The sequence below is a fragment of the Mixophyes fleayi genome, chromosome 2, assembly GCF_038048845.1.
Source record: "Mixophyes fleayi isolate aMixFle1 chromosome 2, aMixFle1.hap1, whole genome shotgun sequence".
Taxonomy (NCBI): Eukaryota; Metazoa; Chordata; class Amphibia; order Anura; family Limnodynastidae; genus Mixophyes; species Mixophyes fleayi.
Window position 1 is genome coordinate 86,110,130 of NC_134403.1, and position 26,184 is coordinate 86,136,313.

The following is a 26,184-nucleotide window of genomic DNA, read 5'->3' on the forward strand; positions in this document are numbered from 1 at the left end:
AGCTCATCATATTGTCCCAAAATCAGAGGACTTAATGCCTGAAAGCAATCATGGTGTAAGAAAATGATCCATTTGCAATTGGTCAGATAACGCAACACTAAGAGGCCTTTCTGTGATCAAACTCTCCTCCCTAGCACTAGACGTCCAAATCGATCCAACATTGATAATCAATATTGCCTTGCATATATGTGGCCAGATTGGATTCTTCTCTTATCTTGCTCATGGTTTGGGCCAAGTGGCGGTATTGGAATGTGTGTGGCCAGCTTTAGAATTAAATACATTCATATAAACATATCAGTTCACTATATTAACAGTTGTGTCTGTTCTTAAACACAATATACTTTTGTAAGAGTATAAGTCCAATAAATTGTAGGTGTAGTTTAAATAGTCTTCATAACGTGTTTTTTTTGTTTTTTTTAATCATAATGACTCTTTAATACAAATGGAAGAAACCAGAAACTACAGCAGTAAAAAAAAAAGAAAGTAATGCTTCATTCTGTAAGATATAACTGGGCTGCCTAATATTGCTCATTGTGCATTTCTGTGCTATATTTCTCTATACTCAAAGTGCTTGGAAATTATAAAACCTTATTGTTCAGTATTTATATCCCTGAAAATTAAAAGTAAACCAGGAGAATATATTTACTTGTAGATTACCTAGGGCACAAACTGTTTACCCAGCACATATGATTAGATGTATTATTCTGGTTCAGAGGGTGCTACCCAGCTCCCTCTGACAACTTCTCTTCATTTGATCCCACAAATGAAGATGAAGTATCTACTCTCTTTTTATCTTCCTACACTACCTCCTGTCCTCTTGATCCTACACTCTCACAAATCGGTAGATCCCTGTCTCCTGTGCTCATTCTACCTCTAACTAAACTAAACTTGAAGGTGTTTGTGTATGGGCTAAGATACGCCTGGATATTTGTCTTTCCATGTCTGTATTTTGAATTTTATGCTCCTCAGGATACGTGCAGTGTGACCGGATGGCCTTACTTCACCACCCGGTGTGTAGGGTGAAGAGAAAACTAATGATGTTCTTCCTGCACAGTTTATCTGGGTTTCCTTCTCACCGTCAGTAACCTTACCACTCCTACTGATGTCACCTGGCCACCAGACACTTGCCGACTGCGAATACCAACTGCGCAATAGCTGTAGAAGAATTCGGCTGCCACCATTGGCCTCCTTTGTGGCGCCTAGAACCGCGTAATACTGGGGTAGCTGGTATAGCTGCTGCAATGCCTCTCTGCTGTGGGCTTGCTGGTACCTCCTGACCGCTTACTATGGATCAGAACTGCTGGGTAGCGGCAGAGCGTTGACATAGAGACACTGAGTTCAACACATGACAGCCAGGGAACGGATTTGAGTGTAAGCTCTTATCTGTTAGTCACAGGAAACAGCATGTAATAGTCGCAGACAGAATCTTCAGATAGTGATGTTTTATTGCTCAGGAGCCCTGACAAGGACTTTAACATACTAGCTTAAGCTACTAGCGATTCTCCAGAAGGTACCGATGGAAAGATACATCACATGGTCAAACGGTGCTCTTTTTATACAGTTTTGGAGCCCTAGCCTGGTAGGAGGTAACCAAGTCCCTGTCTTAGCTGGCACCATAACATCTGAGACTTTACATTAAATGTTTACCATTAGGATATAATATTCTCTAATTTTGCATCTAGCGCAATTTAACTTCACATCAATCTGTGATATCCTAAATTACTTGCATCCTGAGTCTACAGAGATAGGAAGCCTAACAGCAAGTCTAATTAGCCTCTGCTGTGTATTCAAGCTAAACAAGTGTTTGTCACTGAGATTATTAGGTAATTAACATGAGATTACCTGCCTTCAGACAGTTTAGAAAACACATTTCCTCCATACAAATACCTATTGCCTCAGAAACCAGTGCATTTCTAATGCAGAAATATAATACGGTAACAAAAATCAGTACATTTGCAATTATATAAATTGGCGCCTGTGCTACTAATTGAAATAAATTTATACCATTAATTATTTCTATGTGATCCAGCCACATGCTGCCTTAAATCTAGTGTATATATGAGCCCGGACCAAAGCTCTGTCAATCATCATCATCATCAACTCCAAAACCTGCATCTGGTTTATGTAGGTGCAATCTTTTTTTCATAGCTAAGAAGATTTGTGTAACTCAAAATAAGAAACATCTCAAAGAGACATGCTTAACTTGTGTCTGCACGCCTTTACTGAAGTGCACTAGCATGTGAAAGATTCATGCAACTCTGCTCATCCTCCTGGACCTCTCTGCGACCTTTGCCACTGTGGACTACCCCCTTCTTCTGCAGATCCTTCTTTTTCTCGGCCTCTCTGACACTGTCCCCTCTTATCAACTCATATCTTGCCAATCGCTCCTTCTCTGTTTCCACTCCTGACTCATCCCCACTGCCCTCTCCCTTGGAGTCCCTGTGGACTCTGTTCTCGGCCCTCTTCTTTTTTTACTGTACCTCCCTGGGCAATCTCATCTTTTCCTTTGGTCTCCAGTACCACCTCTATGCCGATGAAATTCAATTATACATCTCGTTTCCTCCCCCCCCCCTTCCTCGTTCGTGTTTCCGACTGCATTTCCGCCATCTCCTTCTGGATAGCTTCACATTTTCTCAAAATCAACATTGCTAAAACTGAACTTATTGTTTTGCCTCCTTCTCAATCTTCTAACAACATTGATCTCTCCATTAACATTAAAAACACAACCATCTCTCCTGTCCCCCAACTTCCTTTCTCAGGACGCTGCCAAAACTATTGCCCTTTCTCTCATAATATCCCGTCTCGATTATTGTAACCTTCTCCTCACCAGCCTCCCTCACACATCTCGTCCCCCTTCGCTCTATTCTGAATGTGGCTGCAAGACTCATCTTTCTTTCACACCGCTCTTCCTCTGCCTCCCCTCTCTGCCTTGCCCTGCACTGGCTCCCTTTCCCTACAGAATCCTCTTCAAACTCCTCACCATCACCTACAAGGCCCTCTCCCATTCCACTGCCCCTTATATCTCTAACCTCCTCAACCTCCTGAATGAAAGTGAGAATCAGAGGCTGCCTTTTAAAGAGGAACTATCTCATTAATCATGATTTCAAACACATGAGTTTAGATCTTAAAAAACATAGAAATGCCCATATATCTCTCAAAAGATCTCTCTATATATCAGAGCATGAATAAACTGCCCAGAAAAAACTCTCTTATATATTTTTTAATCTATACACATGTGGCTCAATAGCCAAAAACACTTCTTACTCTAAAAAATAAAAATATAAAATAAAATAAAGAAAAATGTGGAAATAATTGTAAAAAAGATATATATGAATAAATAAAAAATATTAATAATAATAAAATTAAATATAAATCTAAAAATAAAGAATAATATGAATCTCTTCAAACAATCATATGTTAGGTAGAGTGTTTAGGAACAATATACAGCTATGACAAATCAAAAATAACTATAAAAAAACACATATGAATACATTGAAAATAATAAATAAACCATTAATATCTAGAGAGGTTTATATCTATAACATTAATAATAAAAATAATATTAATAATAGTAATAATGAAACAAACCCACATATGTGTATATGAACACACATGCCCACAGATATATAAAACAATAGCCATATAAATAAAGGCTAATATTAATAATAGTAATAGTAATAACTCGATAAATAGATGCATGATTGGTGCATAATTTGTGCACCAAAATGCAATTTTTAAATCACACAAATGTGCTTACATGCAATTCTAAATCCTGTCCTCTGTATTGCAAAATGAACAATAATGTACAATTCGCATATTGTAAGTTTAATGCTTAAACATCACTATTATAATAATAGTATGTGTATAGGCTAAGTAGCCTGCAACAGAAGTGAATAGAACATGATATGAAGTGAGACCTAGCTGTTTTAAAATGGTGACATATATTGCAATATTGACAGTCATATAGGGTAATTGGACTGATATTGGGTATTGTGTGGCTTAAAACAAGCCTGATAATAATCAATTTGAAGTCAATTAGATTACTATCCTACACACGGAAGATAATCATTATCAGCCTGTACATGAGGTCGTCTTCAGCTTACACTAACAGACCTCTGTGATGCTGCAAGTATTCTGTTTGTTGCTGTATTTGGCCAGCTTCTTTTCCCTGTAACTCACTTTTAGCTTCTCTTATGGTTTTTCACTTTAGGTGGCTAACTACATTCCTCAGCTTGCCAAAGTCAGTCCTCAGCGGTGGGGCGTATCTCTCTGCACTGTGGATGGACAGAGGTGAGAACATATGTGGAAAATGGCATATTATGCTTTTTTTGGTATATTTGGTATTGATTAGTTCACCAGTACCTGCCAACAGTTCAGGTTTCTGGTTGACAAATGGAATGTGGCCCCATTTGGCATCTCCTGAATGGGGTGGGGCATAATTTGTTAGAGATTACCATCCAGGGAGGTTGGAATGAACGGTGCACTCAATCTGCTATTTGTCTTTGATTTATTAACTTTTTTAATGGCTCATTGGGCAGTGTCATTTCTTTGTTTGGGGAGTTTATATCACTGGCTGGCAAGGCAGGACTTGCATCATATTTCTTTCTCCTAATACCTGGATTGCAAACTTAGTTTCCAGTGCATAGAGCAAGACAGTCAATAGTGGGCTGAACTAGACAGTTGCTGTTGGGAAGAGCTAGATGGAATGTAAGGGGCATAGCTAGACTGTTAGAGGGGAATTCAAATGGCTGCGTTACTGTAAAAGTAATGAGGCCTGCGCACTATTACCGATATTACGGTAATAGTGCCCGTAATTACCGTTAATACCATTAAATTTACTGTATTAACGGTACCGAGGCGGTATTCAAGGGGGAATTGAATTCCCCCTTTAAAGTCTTTGAGGGGAATACAGTTAGCAGCGAAGTGTCCCTGAAATGTGTGTGAGACAATCGCGGCAGAGATTTGAAAGAAATTTCTACCGTAATTGCTGGCAAAGTGCGCGGTTCAATGTCCACATGCCACATCGTACGCAATTGAATTGAATTCCCCCTTAGAACATTACTATAGTGAACTGCTCAATGTTACACAACTTCTTTATTCAGTGAGCAGATCATTGTCATGTTCTGTAACTTGACAACTAAGATTTGATCGGTATTATGAATTTGCAAAACATGCTTCTATAAACTATGATTATAAAATCCATTTCTAATATTTTGCACATGTTCTTGTATCCAATATTTTAACTGCTGCTTAGTTTTACCAATAAATGTTAATTTATTAAATGTAGTTGTAATTTAACTATATCATTTGTTGTAAGTCCTCTGATCACATAGGACTTATTCATATTTTTTCTGTATGACTATCTATATCCTTGAATATAATATACCTAATAGATGACTAAATATTCTGTGTAAAGCTCTTTGTAATATGTAGGTGCTATATGAATAACTGTTAATAAACATACATTTGTCAAATTGCCTTGTTTATTCTGCAGCAGACTAGTTATATCTCTATCCTACACCATTAAATTAGGAACATTGATTCTGATCTTGTTATAACTTATTTCCTCAAACTTAGTGGTTAATACTTCTATTTGTTTTTCAAATACGTTATCCTCATGACAATTGTGCTTCCGTTTTTTCAAATTTTGAATATGGAATATTGAGTTTTTATTGAGAAAGTTGACATATATTTGATAAAATGAGGCTGTTGGTATGAACTGTTTTTTTAAACAAAAAAAATATACTAGTTATGACCTGTCCTGCATTTGAATCCTCAATTTCCAAGTGCAAATAATAAGTTATATGTTTTAATTACATTGTGTGTAATTTGAGGGTCCAGTTATTAATATATGACATCAATTCCTGACTGGCTACCAAATAGCAATAAATCATCAAATTTTTCAGAGTAAAAAATGTTTCCTTTGTATGAATTATTTGATTATAAGTAAAGCACTGTTTCAGCTACAAATTGGCATAGGTGGGTGCAAATTTTATGACCATAGCAGTTCCTCCTACTTGCAAATAATCGTTAAAAAACATAAAGCTATAGAATCTAATACAAATTTGATGGTACAGCTTAAATATATTAAATTGATCAAATTAAATGGTATTTTACTACCATTATTCCCTTGTCATGTGTAATGGATGTGTATAGCGGGCTTATACAATAATAGTTGCCCAAACATAAGCTTCCATTGAAACTGATTTATGGTTTGTAGAATAGAGGTAGAATCTCTAGTGCACAATGTCAAGGAAATCAATCACTTCTGTTATTATAAAGATATAGATTGGAGGTTAAAGAATTCATACCTGAAATTATAGGTCTACCTGTAAAAGATTCTAAAGTTTTAGTTATAATGTTGGAATAACAGGACATTTGTTAAATAAATAGGCATATTCTTACTGATTAATATATATGAAAAACTACATTCAATAAAACCATTAGTTCCATAAAAAAGTGTATCGCTTGTATCTCCTGTTAGTTATGTTGTATTTTAAACTCTGCATATAATGCAGAATATACATACTTACTTTTATTTTATTTTATGAGAAGCTTTATAGTGCAAAGAAGATATGACGGCTCTCCCCTGAGAACTAACACTGTTAGATCATGTGCTATATAGATCTAGTAGTTTTAAGGTACCTCCATGCATATCTAAGTGACAATCACACCTAAATGAATCCTAGTGATATCATACTGATGTCACCAGATATCTAGCAACCTTTTGAACATTTTAAACACACACTCAGTGCCGTGGTCTAGAGATCGAGAGGTGAAAATCCATTTATAAATCTTCCTAGAATATTTTTGTTATAGAAAGTTGCCTTAGGATGTGCAGCATGGTTCCACCAATATACTTAATTTTCAGCTGCAACTCCAGTGATTTACCTAAAGACAATTTGGAAACGAAATAACTCCTACCTGGTATTGTAGCTGCTATTTCAAATATTTGCGAAGGTATACTGACACTTCTCTACCTCTGATTCCCACTTGTCTCTATTTAAGGCACTCAGTGGGAGACACGGATGTCCCGTTATGCCTTCAATCTTGCGTGAAGCCACTAAAATATGCCATCGCTCTGAATGACCTTGGGACAGATTATGTCCATCAGTACATGGGCAAAGAGCCCAGTGGTCTTCGCTTTAACAAGTTGTCATTGAACCACCAAGGTAAGAGGTCCTGTTTGTCAATTACTGAGCTATTTGTGATCAATCAAGATTTTTTTCTGCTAATAATGTAAAAAAACAAATCACAGTACAAGCAGCTAATTTAACATGGGCATCCATTGAAATAACGTGATTGTCCTGAATTCTCCAAATATGTAAAAGGGTGGGAAGATAAAATGTTTGCCGAAGTGTTCTCCTTTACAGTGCAAGGGAGAACACCAGCATTTGAATGGATGGAGAGGGCAGCTGGAGATGAGTACTTACGCTTTATGTTAAGGATTGTCCATTTAACGTTAAGTGAAGAAATTATTTAAAAACATATAAATGAGAACTATTTTGTGTGGATAACATATGGGACAAAAAGCCACAATTGTTATTTTTGGACCGGAAGTTTTTGAACAGTAGTTACTATGCTGCAAAGAATACGTACTTATCACTAAATAACTAATGAAAGGATGCTTATTAGTGTGGAAAATTGCAGAGTCGGACAGCTAATGCGTTTAATCATGTGACTATTTCTGCATATTTGCATCCCTTCCTACGGATGTGCACGATGGGTCAGTACACCAAGATTCCCCTTGTGATCAGTCAGGTATATGCTGGTCATGGGCAGATCTGGGTGTTCCAGGCTGAATGTGGGTAGTCGCAGTAATGTGCTAGATTCTGTGTCAAAATCCACAATCGAAATTTCATTTTGTGTGACAAGGCATTCTGATGAGCATTAAGTGCATTAGATTGTGCATCCTATTTGGTACATTCTTGGTTTATCTGGTGCTTTAGTGAATTGCAAAATAATCTGATTTGTGCATGTCCTCTGACATGACGGAGAATGAATGGCAGCAACTGATTTCAATGGGATTCCTTTTGGGCCATCTAGGTGCATTTTATTTTGGATAACACACATCATAAGCACACAGAACCCAATGTAACAAAGGCATAAGGGGAGGATTTAACATTTATTATTTGTTGTTTAACTTTCACACAGTCCTTCTAAGGTATGCACCAATTAAACCATTTTAGTCGCATAGCACAAACCAGCTGCAAGAAGCTCAAACTAAATTTGACTGCTGAGAAAAAGTCCTCAGTCCTTCAACTGACCAGAACCGGCTCTGTTTGTGAGTGAGAGAAATCAGTCACTTTCACGTGACATATGTTAAAGTACAAATCCTAACCTGTTAATCTGGTTCCTATGACTGGAATGTGACCTACAATAAAAACATCTATGCTGATTCACAATATTGTTTGACCCCTGCATTCCCAGCGTTGAGCACTTACCTTACATGTATATCATCAGTGCTGTAAGGCACTTCTGCCTTGCAGCACTGGGGTCATGAGTTCAATTCCCGACCATGGCCTTATCTGTGTGGAGTTTGTATGTTCTCACCGTGTTTGCGTGGGTTTCCTCCGGGTGCTCCGGTTTCCTCCCACACTCCGAAAACATACTGGAAGGTTAATTGGCTGCTAACAAATTGACCATAGTCTGTGTGTGTCTGTGTTAGGGAATTTAGACTGTAAGCTCCAATGGGGCAGGGACTGATGTGAGCAAGTTCTCTGTACAGTGCTACGGAATTAGTGGCGCTATATAAATAAATGGTGATGATGATACTATGTTTCAGTGCTTTCAGCCTGGATATCAAATAGGAGAACTTGTCTTCTATGTAGTAGTACTCACTGTGACTTTGTACTCCCTATGTAGTAGTACTCACTATGACGTAGTACCTTTATTAAGAAGAATTGTAAGAAAGCTGTAAATGAAAATATACTTTTACAAAATGTTCTTGCAGACAGAGCCAGTTACAGCGTTCTGTGGGTAGTTCTTCAGCAAGTGTCTGAACACAGCTCCAAGACTACCACGGACACTAAGAAGTGACTGAATTAAATCATGGTTAAAAACACATGTTTCAGCAATTAATTCGGTACAAGCAGGCAAGTGCAATAGGGAAATATAAGAGAAGTTTGGAAGTAGAGCATTTTATTGCAGGTGGAAAGGACCATGCAGAAACCAATGTACAAATTAAATAAATCACATCATATGAACTGTATCCAGAAGTAAGACTTACTATAAGAGAAAACAAAAACAACAAATAATAATGGGGAATAATTGTAATGAAATAGTTGATAACACAGAGCACTCATGGGCGACAGACGGCCCTAGGACATTGTCGGATGTCCTGGTAACTGTTGTTTAAAATGCCTGCAGATATGTTATTACAGATAGGTGTCTCTTACTTTGATTAAATGTTTTGTTTAATTACTGAGATTACGTGTAATGTGCGGCCCTTTTGACATTTAGAGGTTCATCAATGCAGCCCTGAAGCGTATCAGGTTGCCTATCACTGACATAGAGCAATAGTCAAATATGATACGTTATGGCAAGGAATGAATCAATTATATGTGTATTTCTGAATATTATTAGAAGCTCTTTTATACGACTTGTATTTTATGTTTGGTGGTCTTTTTAAGTATATCCATACAGAAAGATGTGTGCAACATATGGTCCTTGCCCAAATATAAAATCATAACTGATTGTGGTACAGATATATTAATATTATAATCTGTTGTGATGTTTGTCAATAAAAATGTGTCTAATATAACTAGAATGGTTCCCTTTTATTAGGAAAACCACACAACCCCTTGGTGAACGCTGGAGCCATTGTTAATTGTTCATTGATTAAAGTGAGTATTGATTATTATACATTGTAGTCTGGGGAACATTATATATTGTAGTTTGATAATTCAGTTGCTCTTACTGCAGAGAATCCTTTCTATTCTTCTTTTCAGTAATTTCAAGTGTTAAGATTAAGTATTATCTTGGGTTTCACTAGAACATGCTTTCACAAAACTCAGACTTATGAGCCTTCCCTGGCTCCCATCTCTCCATTTAACCCTGGAAGAATCCATCCTTTCCCTAATCTACCCAATGTTGATAGCATTGAAATCAGCCATCTACAAAGGTGCATAAAAGAAGATTTTGAGTTCAGAACCTTCTTTTATGCTCCTGCTTTTTGGCACCCCAACTTCCTTCCATGGGTCCATCTCTGTTAACAAAATGGTGCGCAAATGTGTATTAACAGGTTACTGACTTTGTGGCAAAATATAGTTATGTTGTTGTCTACCTTCAATGAATGCAGAGAAAATGTATTGTCCCACGGTCATTTTGAAAAATGTGCCACTTCTTGTCAACCCACCCCATGAAAAGCTATATCATGCGGCCTCTAATACTATTTGAACAAGTCTGCTTTGGAAGGGGTCCTTCTCCACACTGTCAAGAGTTTATTTAGCCAATTCTGTATTAGTCAATATATAATTTCTTGAACTCTTAGATAATTGCTGGAGGATTAACAAAGCAAAGGGCACCCTTTTGCTCTTGTGCTGGGCCAGTGGTCGTACTTACACTATCTGACAAAAAGCATTATGTGGGTACAGATCCCCCCCCGTTTCTGCCATTCTTACTATTACACTATAACTCCTTCCCGTAAAACCAGCGGCACAGAGTTGGCCGATATACTGTGGTATGCCATACCGCCAATTCTCCTACAGCTTTGATTGTAAAAGTTTAAAATTTCATTCCATAGCACCACTTCTACATTTCCACTTCCACTTGTTAAAAGTATTGAATACCACCAAAGCAGGGTGCATTGGAAATCTACTTCTGTCCGTACTGTTAATGAATAGACTTACAGAGATAATAAGACATGTGAAATGGAGAATTTAATCTAGTCTGAAAATGGACATCAAGTGTACAATACTACTTAGCTTTATTAGCTGACCTTTAGGGACACTGGAAAGTACAAGACTTTACTGTGATCCTTGCCCCTCCCTCTCTAGGATAAATCCCTCTTGCCTCCTCTTTCTCAATATATCAGGAGTAATGGATTGGTAATCGAATAAAATGGTACATCCAGACAGTGGAGTAACACTGGAGACTCAGGTACCTTCCATATATATTTGACAATTTTGACTGATCCACCTCACCTTGCTGCTTAGTCTCTTGGGTACCTTGTGGCCTGGGTCTTGTTGTTCCCTCATCAAATGCACCCTACTGCAGAGTAGCCTGGGGACCATATGCCCTTTCCAACATTTTTTTAATTAATTTTACCCCAGTTGTTTCACTCTCCTTCACCTTTAAGACATAGAGCACATAACAGTGCAATTCAATGTATACGATTGATCAATCTCGTATTTTTCATATACTAGTTATGAGTTACTAACTTTTGAGCTTGAAAAATCTCCATGGTAATTACTAAACATAATCCCTCTCTTGGTACCCTTTCCCTTGCAGTTTCCACACCCATGTCAACCTCAGCGTTGCCACCTGTTCGTCCTTGTCAGTCCTTGTATATTTACTTTATACCCTCGACAACTCCACTGCACCCTACATCTCCACCCTCCTCTCTATTCATGCTCCATCCCGTCCCCTCCGATCTGCCAATGACCGTCGCCTCTCTTCCCCCCTTATCACCTCCTCCCATGCGCGTATCCAAGACTTCGCCTGCGCTGCCCCCCTCCACTGGAACAAGCTCCCTCCCTCCATCAGAACTTGCCCTAATCTGTCCAGTTTCAAACGGGCTTTAAAAACCCACCTTTTTCTTAAAGCCTTTCAGTCTCCCACTTAACTTCCTACCTTTTCTTCTGCCTCTTCCCCCTCACTCCCCTTCCCTCATAGTTATCCTCCATTCCTCCTCCTCTCCCTCCCTCCCCCGTGTCTCTCTGTCTGTCTACCCCGCCCCTTAGATTGTACGCTCCTTTGAGCAGGGTCATCTCTCCTCCTGTCTCCACCACTTTCAACTCTGCTCTCCAGCTATCAGCCCTCCTCCTTGAGGACCCTCTCCCCCCCCCCCCCCCCCCCGTCTCCTCTCGCTCCCTCCTCTCCCTCTGGGAGTTCCCCTGTCACCCGTGCTCTCCCTCCTGGGCTCCGTTGTATGCGGATTCTCCCCTCCCCCTACCCTAGCGTTGAGCTCATTGAGTTACTGTGATTATTGTTTACTGTACTGTGCTGTGCTGTATTGTAATTCTGTTTGTCCCTGTACGGCGCCATGGACACCTAGTGGCGCCCTATAAATAAAAATTAATAATAATAATAATAAAATAAAAATTATTATATAATTGCCTAGATTTAATGTTTATTTTATTCAAGACACCCATGTTGTTGAGTGACTCTTTGCTTGTAAACTCTGTTTTGAAAACCCTATAAAGAATTAATCAAAAGGAGTATTATTTGCAGCTATGTTTCTGGGTTAATGAAGGCAATCATGATTTTACACATTCAGTGATGATAACACTTGTTTTATGTCTTTGTATTTAGCAAGGTTCTACCAAGGCTGAAAAGTTTGATTATGTAAGTATGTTGTTATCATTCAGTCTATTTATGTTAGTGTGTAGGTATAGGCTTTCCAAATACACAGGCGGAAAGGTTATGTCAAGCTTGAACTTCAATATGTGGGATAAGTTGTGCCCATCTCATACATAAAGATCGCCTCATACAAGCAACTTACTTTTATGCAGATCATCACCATTTATTTATATATCGTCACTGATTCCGCAGCGCTGTACAGAGAACTCATTCACATCAGTCCTTGCCCCATTGGGGCTTACAGTCTAAATTCCCTAACATATCATCATCATCATCATCATCATCATCATCATCACCATTTATTTATATAGCGTCACTGATTCTGCAGCGCTGTACAGAGAACTCATTCACATCAGTCCTTGCCCCATTGGGGCTTACAGTCTAAATTCCCTAACACACACACACAGACAGATAGAAAAAGAGAGAGACTAGTGTCAATTTTGATGGCAGCCAATTAACCTACTAGTATGTTTTTGGAGTGTGGGAGGAAACCGGAGCACCCGGAGGAAACCCACGCAAGCACGGTGAGAACATACAAACTCCACACAGATAAGGCCATGGTCGGGAATTGAATTCATGACCCCAGCGCTGTGAGGCAGAAGTGCTAACCACTAAGCCACTGTACAGATTTTATTTCTACCGGTATATTTGTTTGTGTGGGTAAATCGTGTGTTTTTTACATGTTATATAGTTCTAGGCTTTTTTCCTGTCCATAGTTATGTGCTGAGCTGAGTTGTATCTGAGACCTAATGATATCATACATTACCATACAAGGAGAAGATGAGAGTTTATTTCCCTTAGATAACAAGGAAAGTAAACCTGTCCTTAAGTGACCCCAGTCTTCAGTATAACAGAGAGCTCCCAGCACAGCACAATTACATCAGTATCTTGTTACCTGCAGTACAATGCTTTCATTTAAAATCATTTCATTACCTTAAATGAGCGTAAGCCTTGTCTGATAAGAAAATGATCTCTTAACTTCATTAATGCCCTTATTACCAATATGCCTATATTACTGCTTTTTTTTGTTATTGAAGCCCGAGGTGGATGACTCCAATCACCCACCACAGTGCTCACATTGTGCTGGGGGCTTGGTCCTTTGACCCCATTCTGCTCCATTCCCCATGAGCTAAAAGGCCCGAGGTGATGGCCCATCGCCCACAGGGGGCATCTTTAAGCATAGGCATCTACACCTGATCTTAGCCGAAAGGCTAATATATACCACTGTTCTGGCCGCTAAGGGACAAATGAAGCATAAAATGATAACAATTAAAGGGAAAGTGTGTGGACCCTATTTGTAAGAGGTTGCTGACAAGTGGGGAGATGGGGGCAACTGTTTCCTGGGCCACACATGTTTTTACAGATGAGGCAGGAACTTACAGATGGTGACAAAAATAATTGAATAAACCTAACTGGCGCTCCTAAAACTGCCACCTGCACTCGCACCCCATGAGGATCTCACTAATATAACTACAATTAATGTACAAAATAAAGAAAATAGAGGTAGAGTGGCGCTTCTATTGAATAGACACAGAATAAATTTAATTCAATTGTCCAATAAGAGGTACACAAAGCAGTTCCCCTGTAACAGGTGGATAATATGACCCAGATATAGATCTACTCACAGATGTTTCTTAAGAACTTTGGAGTTGTAATGAATTCTTTTGTCCGGTGTTTCTTTGCAAGGCAGGAATATTCATCAAGATTTCTCATAGCATGATATTTCCCACAATACTTATATGGAAAAAGGAGACACGTAGTGTAATACACTTAGATAATTCCTTCACATACTAAAAATCAGCACGATCCAAATCAGGAAATAACCACTACATCTGTGACAGGTAAAGACATAGGTCTTATCTCAGCCCTCCTCCACTCCCAAAGGAGCCGCTCTCATTTCAGCCGCCCCCTCCGTGTCGCTCTCATTGCAGCCTCCCCCTCTGTCGCTCTCATTTCAGCCGCCCCCTCCATGTCGCTCTCATTGCAGCAGCCCCCTCTCCACCATAGCTTTTATCTCAGCCCCCCTCTCCACCATAGGTTTCATTGCAGCCCCCCTCTCTACCATAGGTCTTATCTCAGCCCCCCTCTCCACCGTAGGTTTAATTGCAGCCCCCCTCTCTACCATAGGTCTTATCTCAGCCCCCCTCTCCACCATAGGTTTAATTGCAGCCCCCCTCTCTACCATAGGTCTTATCTCAGCACCCCTCTCCACCATAGGTTTAATTGCAGCCCCCTCTCTACCATAGGTCTTATCTCAGCCCCCCTCTCCACCATAGATTTCATTGCAGCCCCCCTCTCTACCATAGGTCTTATCTCAGCCCCCTCTCCACCATAGGTTTAATTGCAGCCCCCCTCTCTACCATAGGTCTTATCTCAGCCCTCCTCCACTCCCAAAGGTCTCATTTCGTTCCCTCCAGCTCCTCCCCCATAGTTCTCATTACAGTCCCATTCATATAGCTTGTCACCTTTAGTTGTGACCTCCGGCACCGTGCTACAGCTTCGCTGTGCACTCATTGCTGCTGAGGCGGGAAGTGATTACACTGTACAGACTCCACGGAATGATGTCTGAGCACTACAGGGAGTCTGTACAGAAAGATTAGCCTCGTGCATTTTCTAATGACTTATAACCGTCTCCGTCAGCGGCACCGGCAGGCCCTCAGAGAGAGGGGGCTTGGGACACATGCCCCCATCTTAATCTGGCTCTGTATGTAAGTACGCCTGACGTAACCTGGCACATATGGTACTGGTGCAGAGCTGAGATGTCTATGCCTCAGCATATGGGCGAGTGCCAGATTACCCCATAGGCGGTGCAGGCGCGCATCCAGGGCCCGGTGGATCCTAGGTGACCCGACAGCCACTCGCCGCTAGCTGGTATTTAATAACAACAGACTTATAGGCAGACGGGGCCTGAATTCCAGTGGTGGACGTGGTACTGAAATTCCGGTTGTGCCACTGAGTCGGCTTAATGACAGTGTGACATCTATACCACTGCTGCTCCACCAGTGCAGCAGTATATATATATAAACACCGTGATTATCAGTCAATTGTTTGAACATGACATGCAGTCTCTATAAAGATGTCCGGATAAATATGCCACAATCGGTCCGGCTCCGATATGGGCGTAAATACACTATTTTTAAGCACATTTTTTAGAGGTTCATTTTTAACGCATATGAGTCCAACTTAGCATCAGCCCTTTAATATACAGCTTAAGTTTCTTTTACCAGTAGTATTCACATCTGTACATATAGAAACGTTTCTAGAACGTGTTGATTGAAATGTTAGATTAGTGTTAAAACTCTTCTTTATGTACATATGTCCATTGCAGTAAGCTGAGAGCCGTTGAAGTGTACCTGCTAGCTAGCATGATTCTGCCATGACATGGAATGTTTTATGTACATATTACTTACAATATGCATGGATACGCATATATTTGTATGTATATATTAGATCAAGTGACCTTTATTAACAGTATAGAATCTCTACAGAATGAGTGGACAAAGTGCAGTGCATTACATACTAACTGGTAGGCCAAATTTAAGCAATGCAAGTGAATATATCCTAAATTAGTAATTGTACAACTCAGGGGCCTGATTCATTAAGGAACATAAATGCTAACATGTGCCATATTCTGTGTAAAATTGCTCAGCACGTGTTAAGAAAAGGACTATACACCAGTGAACACAAATACATCTAATTAATCTTCACACACAAAAGAACACTACTGACGGCCTACAATTTCATGGGCGGAACGGGGGAGGGAAGTATCTACTAGAAACATTTCTTGAGGTCCTCTTCTTGTTGAATATGTGTATACCTACATGCATTTTCTGTCAGTTATTTAAAATGCATTCACTTTACGTTGCTTAAGGAATCATGCCCCATACGTCTAGCACCCTCTATCCAATATTCCCTGCAACATTATTTTTAATGTGAAAAATAAAAATGACAAAATGAAAATAAAATTACCGTAAACCTATTTCTATTCCACTCTAGGCATGCACCTAGATAACGTATTTGTTAAATTCGGCCCTGATTGATAGAATTCACTGATTTTCTCTCTTTCTGCTCTCAAGATTATGCAGTTTCTGAAAAAGATGTCAGGAAATGAATACACTGGCTTCAACAATGCAACGTAAGAACCACTGGTGTATCCGTCTGGACACCAAAGTTGAATAGGAAGGTTTGCATGTTTTATTGTAACTACTGAAATTAACCTGTCACAAGTAATAAACAACCTGCTTGCTGATTATTTTTATGTCTTTTGTTTTTATATAATTTTTGTTTTCCAGGACTCTTCCAAACTTATTAAAAGGGTTTCCTAACACTGCATGCAGCCCTTCTGTCATTCTTATTTATGTGTAATAATCATCTTATGATACAATGGTACAGGGCGTGGCCTAGCAGCAGGGGGGGGTGAGCCTGACATCATTGGTGCCAATTCAACAAACTGGTCATTTCAAACAATTTTAAATAAAATTAGAATGGTCTTTTCTTGTAGCCTCATTTGTATATTATAGTCACATATTTTTAATAACACTTTGTAAAATATAAAATCCTTTTGCTGTATGTGTTTAATGTAATGCAGGTTTCAATCAGAAAAGGAGACAGGAGATCGGAATTACGCCATTGGATATTATCTCAAGGAGAAGAAGGTACATGATATTATATAAGTGCTCCTTGTCATTGACAAGTATGACCTACAATTCTTGGGCCTGATTCATTAAGGAACTTAAATTAAGAAGTTTCTTATATAAGTCTCTTGGACAAAACCATGTTACAATGCAAGGGGTGAAAATTTGTTTATTATTTTGCACATGGAATAATCTGTGCGTCTCCAGGGACTCCCGGTGAACGGAGATAAGGATGACAGCTGGGGGAGTCACAGAATTTACACCTGCTATATAATAATTAACCCTGAGAGCTTCAGAAGTGAGCCTGTTTCCACCACTGACAGGCGCGGGCTGGGAGAGGGATGGCCGGGGGGCACACAGACGGCCGCATCACATGACAGGGGATGCGGCCGCGTCATTGATGACGCGGCCGCTTCCCCTGTCATTGTGATGCGGCCGCCTGTGCGCTGACACGGCCACATCTGTTGTCATCAGATGCGGCCGCGGGTAAAAAGGACATATATTGCATCCGGGGGGCGGCTGGCCGGCCTACCCCCCGGCCCTAATTGCTGTCTGACAGAGCGGCCCGGGGGGCCTCTGCCCCCCTGCCCCCTGGGCCAGCCAGCCCGCCCCTGACCACTGAATATTGGCTCCCTTAAAGGACTGTCCTCTATATGTCTGGATTGCCTTTCTGTGACACAGTGTGTTTCCAGCTGTGAACCTGCTGCCACCTAGTGACGGAATTGTAACACTAATTCTGTACACAGAACTGTAATATCCTCAAGTCTTTTTTTGCTTGGCCAGAAAGCTGCAGGATTCATGGGTTATTCAGATGATGTTGATGCTTAAATGAAAAATTAACCTCCTGGGCCGTGCTCTAACCTAACCACTCTCCATGATATAACACCTGATGTCATATGTAGCGGTGGAGCTGCTGTTGATACATGCGTTCAGTATGTCCTGATTCTCTTGTAACATTATGCCGACCAAAAAGTTTAAACCTACTAAGCCTGTTCCTCTAGGGAAATTCTTTGGATCTGGGTCTCCTTTATCGTCGTCGGACAAATCTCCAGCTCAAGCGATGTCACAGCAAAGTCGCCAGATCTCTCATCCGTCTCAGCCAGAACCATTGTCTGCCTCACAACCATTGGAAATGGATGGTCCAGTTACATTGAGATCTATCCAGTCTCTTCTGTCAGCCCTTAAAACAGATATAACTTCTGAACTCAGAACATCCATCAAAGAAATTAAGGATGAAGTGACCGCCCTCGGATCCAGAACGGATCATTTGGAGCGCAAATTTGAGGAAATGGTCTATTATTTTGCACATAAGTTAAATACTGACTGTTTTTTCATGTAGCACACAAATATCAACTTTAAATTTCAGTCTACAAATAAGCTATTAAGTATTTGTGTGCTACCTGAAAATACAGACAGTATTTAACTTATTTGCAAAACAGAAAACTAATTTCCACCCCTTGCATTGTAACATGGTTTTGTCCAGAAGACTTAAATAAGAAACTTCTTAATTTAAGTTCTTTAATGAATCAAGCCCCTTTCCTTTACATTGAATGTCAGTGCACACTGTGCCCTCAGCCTTGAGCCTTGTTGATAGTACATTGAAAATAGTATGCAGTTTATTGTAAACATTCTCAATCAATGCAATTAAAGCAAAACTCAGCACAACATTTTTATTTTTAGTTGAATAATGCTATAATTCAGAATTGTACGTGCCTAGTGTATGGTGGTACCATCGATCTGGTGGATCTCCCACGGACTCATCTGATCCAGTGATGCAAACCTCTTTCATACAGGGTTTGATTTATTAAGGAATGCAAAGCGAACGTAATATGCGTTTTTAAAAAAAGACACATAAATCGGGCATACACACGTCTGTATTCAAATACATGCGGATCTGAAGAAACGCTGTTGAATACATGTCTAGATTTGCTGTGCACTGATGGACACAATACACTGCAAGATACATACAATACATATGTGGAATATAAAGTCCCAGGAGAACACACAGAAAAGAAAATGTTTTTAATTATTGTAACCTGTTAATAATATAATCATTAATGAAAAAAACATTAAAAAAAGTGCCCCCTCATCAAATACATTAATAAGGATGTCTCATTTACATAGAATGTCCTATTACAGTTGGTCCTGATTGCAAACACATTGTTCTAGCATGCATACACATCCATCATCACTATCGCTTGGCACTTACACCAGACCTGTAGCTGGTGTAAATGATACCGGTCCAAATGACACTGCTGTGCGCAGCGCGCTCGAGCTTGGAACTCCCTTAGTGTACATTGTCTACATGGATACGCCCATTCCTCTCCCCATTCTGCTCATGTGTATTACTTACCCGCTTCCCGATCCTCCGTGCCCTTGGACCTCACTATTTTATTGGATCTCCCCTTGGCACGGCTGTCATCTGATATTGTGTACCAGGCTCGGTCTAATTATGCTTATTTTTTAATGCTACAATTAAGGCAATAAAAACCACCTAAATTATTAAAATGTAATGAACGTGTTTGAACTAGATTGCACTTGTGCAAACCGGCCTTAAAATGTGCAAACCAGCTTGAAACACTGTAGCACATGCTCAATGCCACTTTGCAACATGAGAGGTATGTATATTCGTGTAAGAAAGTGCAATCTAAATATCATAACATTTGGTCAAAATCAGGCGCGGGCTGGGAGAGGGATGGCCGGGGGGCACACAGGCGGCCGCATCATATTACAGGGGATGCGGCCGCATCATTGATTACGCGGCTGCATCCCCTGTCATGTGATGCGGCCGCCTGTGCGCTGACGCGGCGCATCTGATGACATCGGATGCGGCCGCGGGGGGAGAAACTGTTTTTTGCATCCGGGGGGTGGCCGGCCGGCCTACCCCCCGGCCCTAATAGGCGTCTAACCCCCTGCCCCCCGGGCCAGCCCGCCACTGGTCAAAATCATATTGCTCCAGGTACAGGGCATGTTTAGCAGAATCTGCTGAGTAAATTACTGTAAGGGGGAGGGGAGGGGAGAAGGGGATTACAGCTGGCCTGTTCTGTGCAATTTATGTATCCATCTAAATACTTGGATAAGTGTCTGTATCTATTCTTCATATTATTTTTTGGTCTGTTTTTTTATATTCGTTAAGATGCAGGTACTATAAAATATCTGTTACGTGTTTTTGTATCTGTATGTATGTGTTTTTGTTTTGGGGAATATAAAAACAAAAACAAACAAAAGAAAAAAAACAAATAATAAATAAAAAAAATAAAAAAAACCTGTTCGACTTCTCTATTTCATAGTTGGTTCTAAAATTTCAGCAATACCAACAAGTTTTACAATTTTTAGAACCTATTCAACACATTACTGTGAATGGAACATGCTGTCTACCTGTCACATTTCAAAATGCATAAAAAGACAGAACAAAACAACAGTTCCTATTTCAGATACCCAGGGCCTAAGGAAGCCGCTGGGCGTGTCCTTACTGAACTCTAAATTACAGTGTAAAAGTGTTTTTTCCCCTTGTTAAACCAACATTAAATGGCCACGGAAGGGCCAAGCATAAGCCACAATCTTTTAACTTTCTGAATTAATTCATTGTGGGATACTGCATCAAATGCCTTGCTAATCTAAATAAACAATATCATCTGATCCACCCTGATCTACTACTAGTCACTACTCGGGCTGCAGGACACTGTGTTTTTCTAGGTGCAAGAATGCACAGCTCAAAATTAATTGTTAGACATTACAGTACAGGTAATGTCAGACAATCACACTACACTCCAAACACCACACTAACCACATACACAAACACCACACCGACCACATACACTATCACCACACCGACCACATACACAAACACCACACCGACCACATACACAAACACCACACCGACCACATACACAAACACCACACTGACCACATACACAAACACCACACCGACCACATACACAATCACCACACCGACCACATACACAAACACCACACAGACCACATACACAAACACCACACCGACCACAAACACAATCACCACACCGACCACATACACAAACACCACACCGACCACATACACAAACACCACACCGACCACAAACACAATCACCACACCGACCACATACACAAACACCACACCGACCACATACACAAACACCACACTGACCACAAACACAATCACCACACTGACCACGTACACAAACACCACATCGACCAAATACACAAATACCACATAAACCACATATACAAAGACCACACTGACCACATACACAAACACCACAAACATAGAATACACACATGTTAATCATACAGTATTGCTATTATCACTATCAGTTCTTCCCATGAAGTGTGTCTTTTTTGGTAAAGGGTGCCTTTATTTAAAGGAAAGTATTATTACACGTTATTATCACATATTAACTTTTGTAGCTATTTCTTTGTAACAAACACAAAGCAATAATATATTTATAGCTATTAATATCTCTTTTTTCTCTCTCCATTAAGTGCTTTCCCCAGAGTGCTGACATGGTGGCTGCTTTGGATCTTTACTTCCAGGTCAGTGCTCCTATGCATGGTAAGATTCAAGAAAAAATATAAATTATCATCAAGAAAATTATATACCAGTGAAAACTTATGTATTAGTGCAAGACCTGTATATCACTCTTAAAATGAATTTACACTGCATGTTAGAGGAACAGTTCATTCAGATTCTCCATCAGTGAAATAATATATAGTCTGGCGGACGGCTCAGGTTCTGCTAAATTATATTCAGAATCCATTGCTGTGATGTAGCTATGTAAAGTAAGTCAAAATCTGTTACCTGTGTTATCTTATGACTATATGTTTCCTTCTCTGTCTAGTTGTGCTCCATTGAGGTGACCTGTGAATCAGGGAGTGTGATAGCTGCCACTTTGGCTAATGGTGGGATCTGCCCAATCACAGGAGAGCGGGTCCTGAGTGCTGAAGCTGTGAGAAACACCCTGAGTCTCATGCATTCTTGTGGCATGTATGACTACTCTGGACAATTTGCCTTTAACGTGAGTGTACTGCTAGATATTTTCTGATGTTCTTTTTAGGCATCATTGTTTCTCAAATCAACAGGTTCAGCAAATAGCAATACAGTTATGCTGTGCATATATACAGTATATATATATATATATATATATATATATATATATATATATATATATATATATATATATGGCACACACACACACACACAGTATATGTAGCTGCTTCCATCTTCTGGTCACTTTGGGTAACTGCCACTTACAGCTCCCACAGCAATATTTCTGCCAACATTTGAAAATTATTTCTACTGCCATTTTGCTGTCGTAAAGGTACATATATATCTGATAATGTCACTATATGTGGATAAAGGACAATACACCAATTTGTTGAATATCAAATAGTTGCCTGTAATAAATGTATGCAACAAACAGTATAATACAGTATATAAGAACAATATGCAGCAATGAAAACAAGGGAAGTTGTACTGTGCCATTGGTCAATATTATAAACAACAATCGTGGACAAAAATTTCCAGGGACAGCCCTTCATAACCTGAAATTAAGGATAATTTATTAATGCAATAAGGAATTCCCTGTTTAAATATTATACAATCAAAAGTAAACACTGTAACACTTATCAAATAGTGTCAGGGACTTGGTCAGAAACTGTACCATGGTATTAAAGGGTAAAATGCGTCGGGTCATGCTATCACTGTGCCTGTGTGGTTTTGTTGGAGGCAGTGGGATAATAGACCCTGCGGCATTCTGCCTCTGTGTGGAAGTGGGAACAATCAAAAACAATTACGAAGAAAAAGAGACATCACTTGTTCACAATAATTTGAGACTTTCTTAAAACATGTTTTTGAGTTTGAGGACCACTCCACACCTTTCATCTTTTGTTGTGTGTTTTATATATATTCAGATATTGACTTGCCAAAGTTATTGTACATGTTATTGTACATTTATTTGGACTACAATAAGAAATATCTGGTTCTATTGAATGTTCCCTCACTATAGCTATGTGCTTGCAGGTTGGATTACCAGCCAAGTCTGGTGTATCAGGAGCCATCTTATTGGTGGTGCCCAACATTATGGGGATGTTCTGTTGGTCTCCTCTTCTCGATAGAATTGGTAACAGTATACGAGGGATTCACTTCTGCCAAGTAAGGAACATGTGTTTTGCTCATTGGTTATCTAAATCTAGACTATTTTTATGTTATCACCACAGAAGAGTTATACTGAGCTATAAAGTAAATATCACAGTTTGAGATAGTATACAGAACATAGTACAATGTCCTCCAATAATAATCTGGGGCAGCCATGTATCCACAAAAATGTAATGCACATTTATACAGTGTAACATAGCAAGAGTTCCTGAATTTGACCCAGGGGTATTCCAAGAACTGTCCTAAAGAGGATAATTTGGGTGATCCAGGAAATAACATCCCCTTCCTCAAAGGTATAAAGTCCAGAGCTGTGTATGGGGGGATTTCTGACTTGAGACAGCAAGTGCCTTATTTATCAGCTTTGACGCTTTCCCTACATCTCTACTGGGGCTATGCCTGCAAGCTATTGCAATGATTTCATGCTCACACCTGATACTCTGACACTGATTTGGATCTCTTATACTCATTAACACAGGACAGTTCTTGCCATACAGTGAGACAGAATCAGGGAGCTCTGGCTACATTGCAGTTGGAGTCTGTAGTTGTATTTCTTGTTTTGTAAATAAATGTGTACTCCATGTTCACATCGGCACATTTGTCACTGACCCAGTTTGTCTGATAAATTGACTTGAGTGAACTGTGTTCTCTGGTTGTTGTGTGATCACTTACTTCTCAATATTACCTATATATATATGAGTCATGCAAAAATGTACACTTCCATTACGAAAATGTTTTATTAATGACAAACCTTCTTGGATTGTTCTAATGGTGACTTGTCGGAGAGCTTGATTTCAGTCATCTTTGGATAATTAAATTAGAGACTGTTTACTTTGTAGGAATTGGTTTCACTCTTTAATTTCCATAATTATGACAACTTACGGCACTGTGCTCGAAAGCTGGATCCCCGCAAAGAGGCAAGAGAAATACAGGTATTATGAGCGACTAAAAATATTAGGATAACAAATGTCAGGCTGTAGGGTGGTGCAGAGAGTGTCAGTACACTCAGCCCCAAGGGCCCAGTCCATGTAGTCTAATAATCATTTTCCTAATACATGATTGTGCTATTAAATACTACTGTGATACCATATTGTACCCTGGGATGTAGCGTTGTACTTGCATATATGGGTAATGCACTCTATAAGGGATACGTTTATTCATTATTAGTTCTAACAAGAAGCTAGGAATTACTCATTTAGATGTTTGATCTAATCCTGCTTTCTTCTCTCCAGCACAAGACTGTGGTGAATCTTCTCTTTGCAGCTTACATTGGAGATGTCTCTGCTTTGAGGAGGTGAGATGACATTGCTGCATACTACATAATTTTCCTGATACAGATGTATGTAAACCTGGACACAATATAACACTACATTTATGCATGTATACATGTATGTATTGCACCATTGTGTATATTTACCCCAGATTTCTTATTTGCGGGACAAAAATTTGTGTTTAATGTACCAGAACTGCAGCTTGTTTGAAGGAGCTGCACACTCACTTTGCTGTAAATGCTTCTCACAAGCGGGCTAGGATAAGTTTGTAAATGGCATATTGCTTGGCGTGCAGTGCTGTAGAGGGCAGCATCTGAGTGATTTAAAGCAGCTCACAACCAATCAGATGGCTCCCTCTCGCAACATTTACTTCAAGGAGATTAAACAACCATTTCAAACTGATTGTCCACATAAGTTCCATAGACAATAGAATACCATAGAAAAGCTGTTTCAAAATCATACTTACTAATTTATTTCTGGGGTATATATACATATTCTTGTGGTTTATCTATTAGATATAACTTCTTTTGCTGTTATAACTCTGCAGACACCGGATTAGAAATGACTATTCTGTATTCCAGGCTTGCACTGTCTGCCATGAACATGGAGCAAAAAGATTATGACTCCAGGACAGCTCTACATGTGGCAGCTGCTGAAGGTGTGTAAGATGCTTATACACAGGACCAGGACACAGGCTTTTCACATAACTAAAGTGCTGCGGCTTTCCCTCCATTTCTTATGTTATTTTTTACTCTACCAGGACATTTGGATGTGGTCAAATTCCTCACAGAAGGCTGCAGAGTTAACCCACATGTAAAAGACAGGTGAGAATAATATAAGGATTTTTTGTTACTTGGACTCACCATATATAACACATATAAAATGTCAATGACAATTAGCAATGGAGCAATGGAGGTCTCCTCTTTGTGTGTTACCTATATAACACAGTACAATGTGACTGCAGATTTACACCAAGACTGCCAGTCCTATTATTGGTATTTCAGCAATCTGCAATTAGCAATAGAGCTCTCCTCTTTGTGTGTTACCTATATAACACAGTACATTATGTGACTCCAGATTTAGAAGACCAAGCCTGCCAGACCTATTAATTCTATTTGATGATGATGATATTTCAGCAATGACAATTAGCAATGGAACAATGGAGCTCTCCTGAATTTCACTGGAGACTTTGAAGAACACTGCTACCCCTCCTCTTTCTTTTCTACCTATAACGCTTCCCATCTGCTCTAGAGACTGCCAAGAACTGTGCTACCCCTTCTGTGTCCCTCTGTGAAATGGCACTGAATCGCCGTGGAGGGCGGTACTTATAGAATCCAAAGCTTGCGAGATCCGACAGCGTAACAATGACGTTTTGCCTCGTTTTAATTTCCGAGGGCGCACAAAAGGATCTGCTAGGTTCGAGTGTGTTCGGTTCTCGGGGAACCGAGCCTGAGCATCTCTAATATACATATGGCACACACACACACACACACACATACACTCACAGTATATGTACATATGGCACACACACACACACACACACACACACACACACTATATGTAGCTGCTTCCATCCCCTGGTCACTTAGGGTAACTGCCACTTACA

At 39.8% G+C, this 26,184-nt stretch overlaps 1 protein-coding gene across 1 annotated transcript in view; it reads left to right on the forward strand.

Moving 5' to 3' along the window:
- The window catches only part of GLS2 (glutaminase 2), a 64,334-nt gene that overhangs the window by 26,003 nt on the left and 12,147 nt on the right, over positions 1-26,184 (forward strand). The window contains exons 5-17 of the mRNA XM_075199519.1: positions 4,211-4,290; positions 7,009-7,172; positions 9,787-9,845; positions 12,475-12,507; positions 16,599-16,657; positions 17,111-17,177; positions 21,639-21,689; positions 21,995-22,171; positions 23,176-23,307; positions 24,147-24,239; positions 24,540-24,601; positions 25,160-25,236; positions 25,339-25,402. Coding sequence (XP_075055620.1) covers positions 4,211-4,290; positions 7,009-7,172; positions 9,787-9,845; positions 12,475-12,507; positions 16,599-16,657; positions 17,111-17,177; positions 21,639-21,689; positions 21,995-22,171; positions 23,176-23,307; positions 24,147-24,239; positions 24,540-24,601; positions 25,160-25,236; positions 25,339-25,402 — 1,118 coding nt within the window. The remainder of the gene's footprint in view (positions 1-4,210; positions 4,291-7,008; positions 7,173-9,786; positions 9,846-12,474; positions 12,508-16,598; positions 16,658-17,110; positions 17,178-21,638; positions 21,690-21,994; positions 22,172-23,175; positions 23,308-24,146; positions 24,240-24,539; positions 24,602-25,159; positions 25,237-25,338; positions 25,403-26,184) is intronic.